At 41.5% G+C, this 17,086-nt stretch overlaps 1 protein-coding gene across 1 annotated transcript in view; it reads left to right on the top strand.

The window, feature by feature from the left end:
• PRUNE2 (prune homolog 2 with BCH domain) overlaps window positions 1–16,390 on the top strand; it is a 269,696-nt gene extending 253,306 nt beyond the window's left edge. The window contains exons 18-20 of the mRNA XM_060154956.1: window positions 1,072–1,107; window positions 6,290–6,337; window positions 12,452–16,390. Of these exons, the coding sequence (XP_060010939.1) occupies window positions 1,072–1,107; window positions 6,290–6,337; window positions 12,452–12,482 (115 nt within the window). The 3' untranslated portion in view covers window positions 12,483–16,390. The remainder of the gene's footprint in view (window positions 1–1,071; window positions 1,108–6,289; window positions 6,338–12,451) is intronic.
• Window positions 16,391–17,086: the final 696 nt, after the last annotated feature.

A 17,086-nucleotide genomic window follows, 5' to 3' on the forward strand; every position in this document is an offset into this window, starting at 1 on the left:
GATGTCCTTTGTCTCATTTCTGTGACTGACCCTCATTGCCTCATTTTCATATTATGCCATTTTCAAATTGATAGCAAGCCCTAGCTCCTTCCCGTTACACAATAGCATTCAGAGGGTCTGATCTCATCCAATCCCAAGACCAGTATTCAGCTGGGATGGAGCCTGTCATCAAAGGGCTTAAATGCAAGAAAAACGAGCCCAATCTGGAATCAGATTTATAATCACCGATTACAGGCGATTCTTATTATTTGTGGCAGTGATGTTCTCACAAGATTTGAATAAAGTACTGAACCGTTGTTTCTAGGGGGCATACAGCGCTGAGTTTCTGTGAGTACTCAGTCACCACATTTTCATTGACCGATTAATATATAAACTTGTCTTATTGCGTTTCTGTTTAAAGATATTTTAGTTGACCTGTACTGTTGATTCACTAACACTGAACTCAGGGCCAACAGCACTGTAACTTGTGCCTGAGTAAAGCTTATCTAACACACATATATCCTTCCCTAAGGCACACCATAGCCTCCCTGTGCTTAGGAATACTAGATGGTACTTAAGCACAATGTTTGGGGAACGTTTTTAATAAAGAAAGAGATCGCCAGCAAAAAGCACAAAAATGAGAAAAACATGACACTTCAGAGACTGTAAAAAGCCTACTTGTTTGCAGCAAAAGAGCTGAGACGAGAAGGCGGAGCCTCGCCTAGTTCCACATCAGCTGGGAACCCACAGGTCGGGTGACTCAAATTTCTGGTCACTCTGTGAACATCCACAAGTGACCATGAAAGTGCCGTACGTACTGCTTTAGAGGTTGCAACTAGGGTTTAGCAAGTAGGCGAATTTGCAAACACGGAATCTGCAAATCATGAGGATTGGCTGGATATAATCATAAATTCTAAATCATTGACTATATCTAATAAAAACAAGATTTCTCCCCAAAGGCAATTTGATTACTCTTTGGGTAGGCTTTTCCTCTCATGTTTTGACTGTTCTGTAAAACACTGACCTGTCATTTTTTTTCCATCTGTCTGTCTGCTCGTTTTCCTCACTGCATTCATTTTTTTATCCTGTAAGGTACGATGAAGAGAGATCTTATAAGAGAAGTGTGAGGTAAAAGTCTCCTGATCTACAGTTCACGCTGGGTCCTCTGTGTGTGTACACCAGTGTCTTACTTGTGGGTGACCTCAACACGCTATCAGAGCAGAGGTCCTCGTACCAGTCCCTTGCAGTATATCATTTCCAGTCTTTGTCTTGTGTGTAAAAAAAAGCTGTTGAGGTCAACCTAATTTGCAACTGAAACCTACTAAACCAGATACGTCCCTGACTTGGCCCAGGCTGCAAGCTAACTTTAACTGTCCCCAGCAACTGCTATGGCTGTTTCCAGCTTTATTCAGCCAGCATGTTGCCAATTTTCTTGCAACGTTTATATCTATCATCTTTATGGAGGACTTTGCAAAAGAAACGTACATAAACGTTGAATCGGAGTTCTGAAAACACCGTATTTAATTGAAGGAATGTGTCTCAGTGCTCCAAAGGTTGGTTTTTAAAAGCACATACGCTCCACTTATGTCTGGCTCTGCTTTGCTGGGTGACTCTTCTCACGCTCTGCTTGCTTTTTTGTTTCTTTTCTACACTGCTAATTTTTGCTCATGCAGACTGGATGAAGAACTGAGGGAAGCATCAGAAGCAGCTAAGTAAGACTCGGTTTCCATTCAGCAGCTGGCAGTGATGTTGGCTTGCATTTCAGGAATGAATTGGGAGGACCTGCATGCCTGGTGTTTTATTCTTGCATCCTGACAATACTGCCCTTTAAAAGTTTCCTTTGTTCCATGATAGATGTAATTTCTCTTATTTGTACTACAGTCTATTTGCCCCCCACACCCTCCCCCACCATGATCTTGGTTATCTTGGTCATCTTGTTACTGTTGTTTAATTTCTTTTAAAAATATACATGCAATTTTAGGCACTACAGCAAAAGAAACACATCGCAGGCACTGCCACATATAGTATAACATCCAGATGATCGCTTGGCTGTATTGAGGCAATAAACCTCACCAGTTCATACTAATGCAGAAAAATGATGGCAAGTTGAATTTTGCAATAGTTTTGTAGAACCAAATTCACGAATTCCCAAGATTTTTTAAAAACACCTTATTTAGTGACTGGCAAATACAGCCTAACAGCTTCTGAGCTATTTGGATGAATAAAAAAAATTATTGCTCACTATTATTATAGTTTTCAAAACAGCAAAATCATAACTTTAATGCAAATATAAAACGAATACATGCCAATGATTTTGTTCAACTAATTATTTAATGAAGGAACCAGTAAGCTGTTAAAACCAGTTCAAAGAGCATTTGAAAAGCTAGACATCTATAGGCAGTTTATAAAGGAACATTAGGATAAAAATATTGGTTTAGATACAAAACTGATTAATGTTCAACAGGGCAATAAACTGTAACCGTAGGGTTTTCTTTTCCACTGGACAGAAATTATTTGCATCTCTGCTCAATAAAAATCTACAAGTTAACATCTGCCTCTACAGAGTTGTAAGATCAATAGAAAGTCAACTCAGCACTGCTATTAAAGAACATCCAGGGCTTCCCTGGTGGCACAGTGGTTGAGAGTCCGCCTGCCGATGCAGGGCACACGGGTTCGTGTCCCGGTCCGGGAAGATCTCCTCACATGCCGCGGAGCGGCTGGGCCCATGAGCCATGGCCGCTGAGCCTGTGCGTCCAGAGCCTGTGCTCCGCAACGGGAGAGGCCACAACAGTGAGAGGCCCGGGTACCGCAAAAAATAAAAAAAAAAAAAAAAAGGAAGAACATCCAGTAATTTCCTTTTCTTATTTCCCGGTCACAGATAATTTTTCTGACACTTTATGTGAAATCTAGACAAGAATATTTGCTGTATTAAGCTTCTCCATTTCACATGTTGCTCACACTGTTAATTTTTTTTTTTTTTTGCGGTACGCGGGCCTCTCACCGCTGCGGCCCCTCCCGCTGCGGAGCACAGGCTCCGGACGCGCAGGCCCAGCTGCCATGGCCCACGGGCCCAGCTGCTCCGCGGCATGTGGGATCCTCCTGGACCGGGCCACGAACCCGTGAGCCCCGCATCGGCAGGCGGACTCCCAACCACTGCGCCACCAGGGAAGCCCCACTGTTAATTTTTATAACCCGTTCCTGTTTTAATAGATATTGCAAAAGCAGAAAGCCTGGACAATGTCCAAACAGCTACAAATTCTGACTAAGTAAGATCTAAATTAGTGAAGCTTTACCTGCATAGGTGTAAATGCCAATTCCTCATGAAAACAATCCATTTAGATATTTTTTTCCTACAGCACATTCTTATAGCAGGTAATCTGTAGAATTATTTGCTTATAGTGTGGCTCTTTTGGGTTTAAAAACTCAAGGAAAGGTTTTTGCTTTAGAAAGTTTAGCAGTAGTTTACTGTTAAATACTCCTATCCTCTAGTTTTCTTTCAAGGTAACTGACACCCATTTAGACTAACAATACTCAAAATGACACAAATTTTTACTCTAGCAGAATCTTCTTAGTCTCTAACGCAACTGTTGAAAACAAGAAGTTGTGGAAAGAAGGAAGATATTAGAAATCAAGGAACCGAAAGTTGGTGTAATGTACCCCTTCAGCAGTTATCTTTGCTCAAATTGCACTGTCATGAGCTTTCCCTACAAAGAGAACTCGCAGTTAGTTTCCCTTTAGTATTCATTTTTTTAGGATAACGTATTTATGAAATTAAGGAGCTGTTTTCAAGACAAAAGATGAGGAAAGAGCATCAATAATTTTCCAGCCAAACCCGCTATAGAGTCCTAGTCATGTGCTATCATTACCATAAAATCTTGCCTCCTTCAATAGTTATCTTCCCTCCATATTTCTACTCTTCCTGCTTAGCTACCATAGGAAAACATTTATCATTTTTGGTTTAGTTGTGTAGCTTTCTCTTTTTTTCTCTCAAATTCTTCATTTTGTTCACTAATCTACTGCCACAGATCCTCTCCCCCGATATCTAAATGGTCTCGGGTGGCCCTGAGATGTCTTGATCTCCTTCCTAAAGGAAGCACCAAGCTCATGCCTAGTACATACTAGATGCTCAGTAAATTTCTGCTGCATGAATTGGTGAATGTGCATAAGACTAATAAGATCATTGCTGTGGGGCAGTGGTTCTCAATCTTAACTGTGCATTAGAATCGCCTGGAGCACTTGTTAAAACACAAGTATCCTGGGCCTCGCCCTCCAAGTTTCTGATTCGGCAGGCCTGAGAAATCTGTATTTCTAACTAGTTCCCAGTAATGCTAATACTGCCAGTCTCGGTACCTTGCTTTGAGAATCACTGTCTTAAAGTAAATGGCTGAATAAAAATAATTAGATTTGTCCCAGGAGATCTATGCTCTTGCTTTGGATTCAGTGAGTAAGCCGCCTGTCTAAATTCTCCTCCAATTGATCCTACTTCTTCTGATGGTGACATTACAGAGATGAGGCCATGAGATATATCTGCACATCTGAAAACGTGGGAGGAGAAAGAATTTTACTCTGTTGACCCCACCGATGATTGAAATCCCTCAGAATCCTTCCGTTTTGGCATGCTAGCTACATCTTCTTGACGACTACCTTTCAGCCTCTGAAGTGGTCCCCCAACCCTTGGACAGACTGTAGAGGATGACTTGAGGTTCAGAAAACATAAATCACTGCAGATCTATGGTTAGATTTTAGAAGCCAGAAAAACCAGGTTCCTTTCACGAACAGATGCCCCCTGACTTTCCACACGACCTTAACTAGAACGCTTCAGGCTGGTTCTAACAAAAGCAAACACATACCCTGTCAGGGAACAAAGCCTGTCTGTCTTTAGTCCCACTAATGTTTTTAAACATTCACCCTCTCCCTACATACACATACACACACATACCACCTCCACCTCTAATTGACTTTCAGAAGGCAATTTCCTCAGCCTGCCTTATTTTTTCCCTTAAACCTGTAGTTTTATATAGGAAAGAAAATACTTTCAAAGGATAAGTTGTATCTATAGAGCCGTTCTTATTTTGAAAACGGCGAAGAATCCGTCTGTCGCCTCTGGGGTGACGGTAACACGTGAACTGCAAATTGCTGTTTCCCTTGGAAGGATTACGCAAAGTTAAAAAGCAGAAAAGCTAGGTTTGGAAGACTGCCCTGCCTTAATTCCACTGCAGCTTCGCTAGGTTTTTCTAGAACAGTCAACACTTGCCTGACTGTCCTTGTTCACTAGAGTTGCCAGGTATCCTCCATAAAAATACCACCACCAGCGAGAAGGGTGGCTGGAGAGGGGCAAAAAGCCCTCCGCCCTTCTCAGGGAGCCAGACTTCTGCCATTTTCAACAAAATACCTAACATTAATAACCGAACCTCTGATGTGCAGACAGATACCCCGGCTTGTGAAATTATTCACATTACAAAAGGAACTCCCGCACGTAAAAAGGATCACAGCATCTCTTTAAATGGCGTTTGTTTGCCAACAATAAAATATTTACCAGAGGGGAACAAGTAACAGTTGAAGTGTTTAATTAATTAATTGGAAATTAATATAAAGCAAGTTTGAAATTGGCTAACAGAGGAATCACACGGAATATCAAAAGCAGCTAATATTACACAAGAAAGCATAAACACATTCATACACCATAATAAAAGTTTCCTTATTTTATATGGTTACATTTTTCTTTCTGGATGCAATCAGTTTAGGTTAATGTTAGGACTCACTTGTTTGACCCAAATACAGATCAGCTGTAAGGTATTTTTCTGTAACAACACCAAAGAAAGTTGAAACTGGCATTCTTTTAGTGTCTTGGAAAATCTTCGTTGTTGTGAAAACTGAAAGTTAACTGTGTTCGTATGTAAATAACGTCAGGCTGCTCGAGAGGGATTGTCCTTTGTGTCTAAAATATTATATTATTTGGGTTACAAATAAAAATTTGCAATATAATGTTCCCTGAATAAGATAGATTGAAAAGTCAGGAAAAAGAAAAAACAAACAAAAAAAACAAGGACAGAAGAGACCGCTGGAGGTGTTTGGAGTTCTCAGTCTTCCTTTTATAGTTCTAAATCAGAAGCAATTACTATATTTTCAAAACTGATGGTAAAAGAATCAGAGCTTAATCTCATCATCTGTCCAGGTGTAGATGTGTTCTGTAGTAGCAATGGGACCACACTAAACAGTTTAAAAAGGCCAAATCTGTCATGTTTACAAAGTGGTAACAGTGGAGAAAATGTTTACTGCTTCCTTTTTTTTCTCCCCCCCTTGCACTCAGAACTAGCTGCCTTTACAATGAACCAGAAATGTCTTCTATGGAGAAGGAGTAAGAATTCACCATCAATAACAACTGTGTGGTTACTTATTATGTTGTATGGCTGGGCTCTGAAAGACAAAATACACTGAGGATTGGGTAAACACCGTTTAGATGTTCAGCTTTCACGCTCTCTATTCCTGAATTTAGAAACTTAAAAGAGAAATGTGTCAGCTTAACACCGTCTCACTCATGATCACCATTAGATGACGTAAGGACAACCTAAGTCTTCATTTGGCGTTCTATTTTTCCAGTCCAAAAGTGAGGAGAAAATGAGTATTTGAGCCAGATGTAAAAGCATTTGGGCAAGAGGAATGCAACTCTGCTTTCTGAATTACATCATTCATATTTTAATTAGTGAAAGTAGGGACTTCCATTTGAACTTATTTTGGTGGATGGGAGAGAAAACGTCCTTGTTTCGAAAATTCAAGAGGCGGTTGAGTCCAGATGGAACTTTAGAAATGATCTAGTCCATCTAGTCTCATCCTGTGAGAAACAAAAATTGAGCATGTACTGGGTTCTTACCACGTGCCAGGTTCTATGTAAAAACCTGCACGCACACTCTCTGATTTTTATCCTCAGAATAAGCCAATGAGGTGCGTTTTGTAGATAAGGAAAGAGAAGCATAGAGAGATTAGCTGGCCAGTCCAATTTGTACAGCTGTAAGAATGGCCCAGAGCTGGGACTGGAGCCTTTGCAGGGCAGTTTCAGAGCCAGTGGTTTTGAAATCAGAGAGAGGTGGTCTTAATGCTGGAATGGTACTCAACCTCTGATCTAAGAGAACACCGGGGAGGACAAAATTTGTGGCCTAAGACAAATAGAGTTCGTTATTGTCCCGGTCAGTTTCAGGGAATAAACTGTGGTCACCATGATGCTCTCAGGGAAATTGGCCATCCAATCGGGGACTCCTAATTGGGTTTGAGTTGTGGAGAATTTAACCTTGTCCTTCTTCACAGGAATCCAGAAGGAGGAGCAAAGATTACATTTAAATGTATCTGCTATTGTCACATTTTGTTCTCTTGTGACCTCCTTTCCCTGGAGGAGGTCTGAAGGGAAACTGGAAAATCCCAGTGCACTTACTCTGCAGTTGCCATGGTGACCTTACAGTTTAAGGAAGTTTATACACAAAAACTTGAAAGAGAAGGTCTTTACTGAAAAGTACATAAAGAACAAAAGCTGTAAAAGAGACCTTTGAAATCGAGCAGCTACTCTTCTGAAGGGTACACTGGTCCCACCTTTTTTGAGATGAAGACAGCAAATGCTTCAAGCAAACTGTCACGCGAAAGTTCGGCAAAATAAAAAAAAACCATAGGCCCTTATAGTCCATCTAATCCTTTGTGCAAATCATCCCTCCCGCATCAAAACAGCGCCCCCTAGAGCAGAGTCCTGTGCCCACAGTTAACGCGGACGGATGTCCCTCACTAACCTACAGCTGCTGCATCTGCGGGCTTACCCACTCCTTTGCCTGCCTTGTGTGTTTTGTTCCTCATCTGTATAAAGGGCTGTTGGGGCTGGGGAGAGGGCAAAACACTGCTTCTGTTGGGCTTCATTCCAGGGATGGGCATGGGGGCGGGGCGATGCTGCAAATTGTTAATGTTACTTCCCACTTAGAAAATACTCCTCTCCGGGCTTCCGCTTTCTTCAGCCCTCTCTTTCCTAAGCTCTTCTTTACCAGGCACATGCTCACAGTGTGGAGGATGTGAAACGGGATGAGGGCCAGAGTGGCTGAGAGTTTTTTCTGCTGACTTCCAGCCCTGGGTTTCTGGCTTTCTTTAATATCGGAATACCAGGCTTCGTTTACCTTCTGGTTCCGGAGTGGAAGCATTTTACACCTTCTCTAGCTAGTATTAAATGGATAAACTGCAAAATGGGCAAAGGCTCTTCCAAGGAGCTCAATTAAGGCCAAGAATAAAACGCGATGTGTGCTGATACTGTCATGGCCTCATTTTCCTGAGAGAGAGAAGGGAAGGTTAAGTCCATCTCCCTGCTCTTCCGACAGCAAACAGGAGAGTTTCCTTTTATCATTAAACAATATTGTCAGAAGCTTTGTAAGAAACTTCGTTTAACACACGTTAGAAGCCAAACTAGCCTATAGGAAATGAGCAGAAAGCTACTATGTCTCACTGGAAAATTAGTTCTAGAAAGTGAAGCCCATCTGCCCAATGAGGAATACTCCTTTCATAGTTCAAGTCTGATGAAAAGTAAGTTTTTTCCGAAAAGCATACTATTTTTAAAAGTAGCCCCAGGTGCTTGTCTCCTTCACTGTCAGGTTTGGATTTTATTTATTCATTCGTCTCCTAAAACCTGCAACATGACTTTTTATATTCTTACACACATAAAAAGTCTACATGATCCAGGAGAAGTGGTTCTGTGTGGGGAGACTTAAATTAGTAGCTTCACAACACAACTGTTATCTCGGAAATCAATCTTCAGTGTGGTTTCCTGTATTAACTTAAAAAGCATCCACTCTTGACTATCTCTTGCTCCTTCCATAAACTGGGTTATTAAATTTCAACTTTTCAGCTTCTTGTTTACCAAAAGCTGAAGGGTTAAATTAAACCCTAAAAGGTTTACAAAAAAGTCAGTATGAAAAATGAGGTGTTTCAAAATGGTGTGCTTTTTTCAGATTTTTATCAGGTGCCTTAGGTGATGAAACAAAGTGACGGTGCCCTTTAAACTTTTCAAGACGATTTCAAGTGTTCTGACCCACATTCACACTCTTCAGATGTTGTGCCCCAAATGTAATAAATATTTTCTTGGTCTGCGAAAGAAACTGAGCCACCACCATATGAATAAGAATAAAAATCCAATCGTCAATCAAACTTAATAACATTCTTTTGGGAATAACTGCAGCTGGAAGTCCATTTTTGAAGCAAAAACAAGTCAAGAAGGATCTGTCTTTTGAAAATGCATATTAGAAAAAGACCTGATCTAAAAGATCGAAGGGGTCAGCGTGGATAAAAAAGAAGACACCTCCATGGTAAAACCCTGCTGGTAAGAAGACAAGTCAGATCCTTGAGGGCATAAAATAGAGATTAATATCCATGACAACCTGGCCTCTCCTGACAGCATGGCTGGGTTTGACAACTCCCAAAGGAGACAAGATGATTGTAAGCAGAGAGATGATTTTCGCATTCCAGAAAGACACAGAGCTGCTACTGCTACTCTACTACTAGTACGAATATTACTGCTACTAATAATAGACATTTACTGTGTGCTCATTCTGTGCAGTTGAAAACACTTTAGACTTAATCCTTAGCAAGCCGTGAGAGAGATACGATTGTTCTGCTTTACAGATACAGACATGGAGACTTAGAGAAGATAGGTAACTAGGCCAAGTCCCCAGAGCTAAGAAGTGGTCGAATTGCTGAGGGTATTTCAAAGGAAGGATACCTTAACTACTGTAAACTGAGTGGGTTGGCTTTATTTGCAGAGCTGCGAGAATAAACAGGGCTCAGCTGCTGCAGATTCCACCCGAAAAGCACAGTAACCTTTGCAAGATACAGACTTAAGGCTCGGGAGGGAGGGCAGACCTAAGCAAAATCCGCACATACTTCCCAAGCTGCCTGTTTCAAACAAAGCGTTTTTCTTTTCTCATGGTGGAAGTTCTTCCTCTGAGTGTTCACTGGCTGTAGCCCTCTTCTTTGGTAGATGCCAGGAAGTTGTGATATGTTCACAGGAGGTGGAAGAGAGAGGCACAAGTGGCCCGAAGCCATTTTAGGCTTATTCCCTAGATATTTGGGAACTCAGTGGACATTCTTTTTTTTTTTCCATCTTTTTTTTAATTGAAGTGTAGTTGATTTACAATGTTGTGTCACTTTCAGGTGTACAGCAGTGATTCAGTATACATATATATGTCATATATATATCATATATACATATATGGTATATATATATTCTTTTTCAGATTCTTTTCCCTTGACCTGGAGATTATCATACTAAGTGAAGTAAGCCAGACAGAGGACAAATGTCACGTGATATCACTTATATGTGGAATCAAAAAAAAAATCCAATACAAATGAACTTATATACAAAACAGAAATAGACCCACAGACATAGAAAACAAACTTATGGATACCAAACTCAACATTCTTTACAACAAGCTTTTCTTAGGATATAAGAATCCATCTCATTAAAGTAGTTGGCGCCCTTTTCAGGCAAATCCTTTGACTTTAGAAAATTTTGGAGGGTGAGAGTGAAAGCAGTGGAGTCACAGCCAGCGAGTCCCTCTCGCGTCACCTGGAGGGAAAAGAGAGTGCCTCACACCCATGGACACCTCACACACACGGTTCAGAAGCACACAGAACCAAGCACGTGCCGTCACGGAAATGACAGACGATTCAGGAGCGAGGTGGCCCCTACCTGCGGGGAGGGACGTGTGGGCCACAGTAATGCTAGCCCCCCTCGGTTTATCAGTTTTTTCTAAATTATGGTAAAGTACACCTAACACAAACTGTATTGAATAGTGTCTTGACCATTTTTAAGTGTACAGTTCAGTAATGTTAAGTACATTCACGTTGTCAGGCAACCGATCTCCAGAACTTTTTCGTCTTGCAAAACTAAAAATCCATCCCCATTAAACCACAGCTCCCAGCCCCCCACCCCCCTTCGACTTTCTGTCTGAATCTGACTGCTCTAGGGCCCTCATATAAGTGGAATCACATGATATTTCTCTTTCTGTGACTGGTTTATTTCACTTGGCTTAATTCCTCAAGGTTCATCCATGTTGTAGCAACTGTCGGTTTCCTTCCTTCTTAATATTCATTGTATGTATAGACCACATTTTGTTATCCATTCATCCATCGATGGACACTTGGGTGGCTTCCACCTTCTAGCTATTGTGAACGATGCTGCTGTGAACATGGGTGTAAAAATATCTGTTTGAGTCCCTGTTTTTAATTATTTTGGATATGTACCTAGAAGTGGAATTGTTGAGTCATATGGTAGTCCTATTTCTAATTTTTTGAGGAACCTCCATACTGTCTCCCATAATGGCTGCAGTAGTTTACATTCCCACCAGCAGTGCACAAGCGTTCCCTTTCCTCCAACACTTTTGTTTTCTGTTTTTTCGATAATAGCCATCCCGGTGGGTGCGAGGTGGCATCTCATTGTGGTTTTGACTTGTGCTTTTTAAATAACAGCTTTACTGAGATAGAATTCACCCATTTAAACTGCACAGTTCAGCGGCACAGCATCGTCACTGAGTTGTACAACCAACGCCACAATCAATTTTAGAACATTTTCCTCACCTCAGAAAGTAACCCCATCACTCTCCATTTCCCCTGACCCCAAGTCCCTGGCAATCACCAACCGACTTCCTGACTATATCTGCCTCGTCTGGGTGCTTCCTGTCACATGGCACATGGGCTTTGGGTCGGGCTTCTTTCATTTAGCCTCACGTTTCCAAGGTCATACATATGGTAGCAAGTTTATAACTTTTCACGTGTTAGAAACATACTCTTGATGAATTTAACAAAATTTTAAAAGCTCCAAGACAAAACATCTGGGGGGAGGAATCAAAGGTGCTATGCATGAAAAAAGGTCAACAGTGGTTTTCTTTGGACGGTGGCCCAAGAGGTCACTTTTAAATTTTACTTTTCTTCATAGTTTTCTGTATTTTTCAAAAACAAACGTGTTTCTTTTATAATAGGAAAATTTTTTTTTAAATATTGGAGGGGTTTTGCCATTGTTGTTTTATTGTTTACCTCTTAGTATTTAGCGCTTGTCAGATGTTCCTTATTTCAAGCAGACCATTTTTTTGCCCCACAAGGAAAGGCCATTTACTAAAAAATAGGTGGATTTCCAAAATGCAATAATATTCCTTATCGTAATCCACTTAAAAGGGAGCCTGCACACAAGTCTTTTGCCCCCTAAATCGTTTGGAAAGGCGTAAAATGCTTCCAGAAACTTTGGTAAAAGTGAACAGATTCCATATGTTAAAGAGAGCCTTGGCAACTAGGGAAGATTGTGTTTTACCAGATTTGTCTAGTATAAGAAGCATGCATCATTTATTTTCAGTAAGTCCTTTGAGGAAAAAAAGCAAGCACAGCCCTCCTCAAATCATTACTGTTTCTATTCAGTCTCTCATGTTTCTCATTTCTTTTCTTTTTTTCTTTTTTTCCAAAGTATTAATCTGAAGCTAAAAGAAAAGCCCTAGTTGGCCATGGCTGGAAGAAGAGGATGCTTTTCTGCTTCGTGGCTCTGTTGAAACATATCTACCTGGAAGAGACAGGGCTGATGGTACTTTTTTCCCACTTTGCACTACCTAGTGCCATTCTAAATTTCTAAGGGGAAAAACAGTAAGGGAACTTGTTTGCTCTTAACATGTTTTATGAAATTGTGTGTATTTTCCTATTTTGCCAGTTATGTGCCTCTAAGATTTTAGTTGAACCTCAGCAAGAAAGTAGGACCTTCCGTTTCAATATTTCATTAACCCTTGGTGCAGTGGTATTTCGTCTCTTAGACTGGTGTTGACCCCTAAGATAACTTCAGTCCACTATTTATCGTGAGTGGATTTGTTTCCATAGATTAGCTGGATTTCTCCTTGGTGATCATTTCAGGTTTAAAATACACAGGGCTCAACAGTCCCTAGGAAAGTGGTCCCCACATAACTCTACCTTTAAAATCCTAAGCTTGCTTAAGACAGCCATAAAGTAGACACAGGTGTGACACCACATCAGCTAAGTGCCCACTTGGCTCTTGTCCACGTGAATCGTCTCTGCTAACGTCTCTAAAGGAAGCCAGGCTTTCTAATTCACATCAATTTTATTTTAGTTATCAAACTGGGCATCATGTTTTCTGTGAATTGGTCTTTTTACAAAATCATTTCTCCAGCCTCCACGTTGAGAAACTTAAGGATCAATGTCCCCATTTCTGATAGCTGTCTGTGCTTCGAGCCATAAACTTAGTTCTTAGTTTAACTTAAACTTAGTTACACTTTAAGTGCCAAGGGTTCTATGTAAGGTGGCCCACTCAGAAATTCGTTATTTGGTAACATTCAGTTATCTGAATTTCTCTCTCACATGCATTATAAAAAGTAATCTGCTTTAACACACTCTAATCACAGCTTTCAAATTAAACATGAGTCTGTACTATCACTTGCAAAACAGTCCTTTGTAAGTCTTCATATGCCCTTTAAAACACCAATGTGGTTTAGAACCCGTGGGCCTCTAGCAGAGCGAGGGGTTTGTAATCCAGTGCCCCTACCTGTTGCCCTATGGCCTTCGAGTCAAGAATGGTTTTCACACTTTGGGCTAAGAAAAAAAATGTTTTTAATATTTCATGACACATGAAAACTATTCAAATTTCAGTCCCCATAAATAAAGTTTTACTGAAACACGGCCCCACAAATTTGCTTACAGACTCTGCAGCTACTTTCGTACTACAGCAGCAGAGTGAAGTAATCGCCATAGACCATGGGCCCACGGAGCCTAAAACACTGACTCTCTTTATAGAAAGCGTTTGCTGAGCACCGTGTCAGCACATCCATCCTTCCCCCTCCGCATTTGTATTCAGATATTGGTTTCTCTAACAGCATGCACAAACGCACAAACTAATTTACTCTTAAGAAAGAGAATTTTGGCATCCACAAGTTAGTGAAACGCATGGCTTGCCGAAAAAGGCAAGGAGTCCTAGCCACGAGTCCATGGCTCAGGTTGTGTTTACATGACCCAAAGTGGAGCCTGCTTAGAAGGCTTTTGGCTGTACAGAGAGGCATTGCTGAGGTCCTGCCCTTACCCTGGAGACGATTCTCAGTCTCCAGTATCAACTATTACTAATAAGCTAGCAAAAATTAAAATGCAGTGGAGAACGGGGTTCCACCATAGTCTGAGGATGGTAACTGCGTCCGGGAGAGCTGTCGGGGACACTTCGAGCCCTACGTGTCATGAGCTTTGAAATGCTTTGAAGCAGACGTCTCTGCACAGGTGACTGAATTGTCCCGCCCTCATCTGCTTCCCGTCCGCCTCCACCCCCCTTCCAGACGTGCTCTCTTACACACAGGTCAGCTCTCTTTCCTCCATAAGCCCCAGCTATCTATGTCCTCCCCTCGGTCCCTTTCCGCTTGGTATCCTGTTAAACCATTCTTTGGGGTCCTCCTCCCTCACAACACCTGGTGTGTCTGAGAGGAAAACCCCCGGAGCGCAGCCCCTCCCACAGCTCACCTCTGCCTTCGGCAGCCCAAGTTATGCCTCTCTCAGAACAGAGCAATGACCCGATTTTCCAGTTGGCTCACTGCTGCCCTGACATAATTAGTCACAATGCTCCCTTTCGCTCAGCCATATCCCATTTTGGAAGAGAAATTACATGGTCCCCCTAGCCGCCGGAAGTAATGAAGAATCCGAGGACATAGAGCTGTCCATAAAAGGCTCTTGTGAGAGAGTCAACCAGACAGGACAACAATCCCACCATTCACATATTCTCTGAACTTGGCCAGCCTGTTCATGGAAGGCTACTCAGGTGGTATTGTGTTTGGAGCTTCATCTTCCTATGTGGAAATGATGAGCATCTTGCTCAATCAGTGATTTTGTTTGGGCTGTTCTACGGGCTGCGTAACCATTCTGATAGGCATCTGCTATTTTATTATCTTAAAAAGACAAATTAATTGCATGTGCTAGAGAAAGGCCACCAGGTAAATTCAAACCAAGTACATAGAAGCCTAGAAGAATCCTGAAAACAAATAATCGCTCAGCCGATATGTAGACAGATGTAAACATTCCCATCATCAACTATCTAGCTCTTGCATTCTGGGCATTCTTGCTTTGGTTCTGACTTCTGGGAACTGTTTGCACTTTTCCTGTAGATTTGTTGTTAAGGGAACCAAGGGGTCATTGGGGCAAACGCATTGTTTTCCTAAAGTGGCAAGTGCTATTCACTTAGCTCCTTGATTAAGAGAAAGAACAAAAATCTGCACAGAAGATATCATCAGGGAGTAAGAAAGTTTGTTGGAGGGCAATAGCTGGGGGCGGAAGAAAACCCGAAGTTCCTGTTGAAGCCATACAATGTTTTATGGGGTTATCTTCTAAGACAGCGGTCCCCAACCGTTTTGGTACCAGGGTCCGGTTTCATGGAAGACGATTTTTCCAGGGACAGGGTGGGGGTGGGGTGGGGTGGTTTCAGAGGTAATGTGAGCGACAGGGAGGGAGCGACGGGGAGGGAGCGACGGGGAGGGAGCGACGGGGAGCGAGCGACGGGGAGCGGCAGATGAAGCTGCGCTGGCTCGCCCGCCCCTCACCCCTCACCTCCTGCTGTGTGGCCCGGTTCCTACCAGGCCGTGGCTGGGGGGCAGGGTTGGGGACCCCTGTTCTAAGACATAACTCTGACATGTGTGAGGAAGTCACTACTCCAAGCCTTTGTGTTCTTAAGTCTTGTTTTAAGTATTCAGTTATGGTACTAAGTTGGCAACCCTCATCTAATTAATCACAATGCCTCTGTAGTTTGTTCCCTTAGAAACATTTAGATGTGCACAAACTAATCTTTTATATATTTAAAGGTTTTTTTCTACCACATATTGGATCGCTCAGAATAAAGTATCTACTAGACCTTTGTTTTGGTAAATAAATAAATTCTACCTAAATAGTGCAAATTAATAATATAAAGATATGTAACACCACCACACACACACATATATATACATATATATATACATATATATATATGTATGTATGTATATCCTCTCTGTATAATTCAGAAATAAACATTGATTCCACACACAAGTGATGGCTTTCTTTTTCTGAGTCAGCAAGAATCTATTTCTAGCTTCACTTTGCAGGAGTCTTATCTGGATATCAGTCTGGCTAGGTACCTGGTCCCTGAGGACAGTATAAATTCTGGCTTCCTTGTCACCCAAACATTATTTCCCTTTTCATTTTTGCTTTCCATGCCTCAATGAGCTGAGCTTTCAAAATGTGTGGTGTACCCTCTGGGTGAGCAATTTCTCACTTTGGAAGCATCTCCATGTTTCATGGTTACTTGATTTTGTCAACTTCTCCTTTCTCTGTCTCTTGCCTTTTCATAGCATATGTTTATTTTTTATTTAAAATTCATTAAATGCCATTTTATTTGTTATTGTTTTGTTTGGTTTTTTTTACTTTTAGAGCCATCAGGTGGTGTTGGGAATTACCACTAAGCTTTTTTTTTTTTTTTTTTAAACCTAATAAACAAATGTGTACCTCTGCTTCTCAGAAAATTGCGGGAGGAACCAAATGGGAAGTTGCTCTGCAAAAAGTTAGACGTTGCACGTTCTCATGATGTAGGAATGAGTCCTGGTGAATACTGTCCTCTACCCAATGAAGGGAAGAAGGACAAGAGAAGACTGAGAAGCAATTACAGGCAAATGAAGGGCATGATACTGCAACGTGTACTGTTAACCTTCATTCCACTCCCTTCACCTAACTGGTCGTGGGAATGGAAGGCAGGCTAGGGGAAAGGATGGGTAAAGTGTGGGGATATACACACTATGGTGTATTACACAGCTGTTAGAAGCAACAAATTACACACTGATGGAGCAACACAAATCAGGGTAGAGTGGAAGAAGGAAGAACTCAGTATTTACAGCATGGTGCCATTTATGTAAATTCTAAGCCTACACACACAGAACAGTGCTACCTATTATACAAAGTCCATGCATATTGAATGACTTAGCACACTCGTTAGAGGGAATACAGGGGTAGGGTGAGGACTGGGGACCCAGAATGAAGCTGGAAGTCTAATTAAACATCAAAATAAACAATAAACCTTTCATAGGCTGAAGTTACAAGTAAA

The sequence above is a fragment of the Lagenorhynchus albirostris genome, chromosome 7, assembly GCF_949774975.1.
Source record: "Lagenorhynchus albirostris chromosome 7, mLagAlb1.1, whole genome shotgun sequence".
NCBI classification, from domain to species: domain Eukaryota; kingdom Metazoa; phylum Chordata; class Mammalia; order Artiodactyla; family Delphinidae; genus Lagenorhynchus; species Lagenorhynchus albirostris.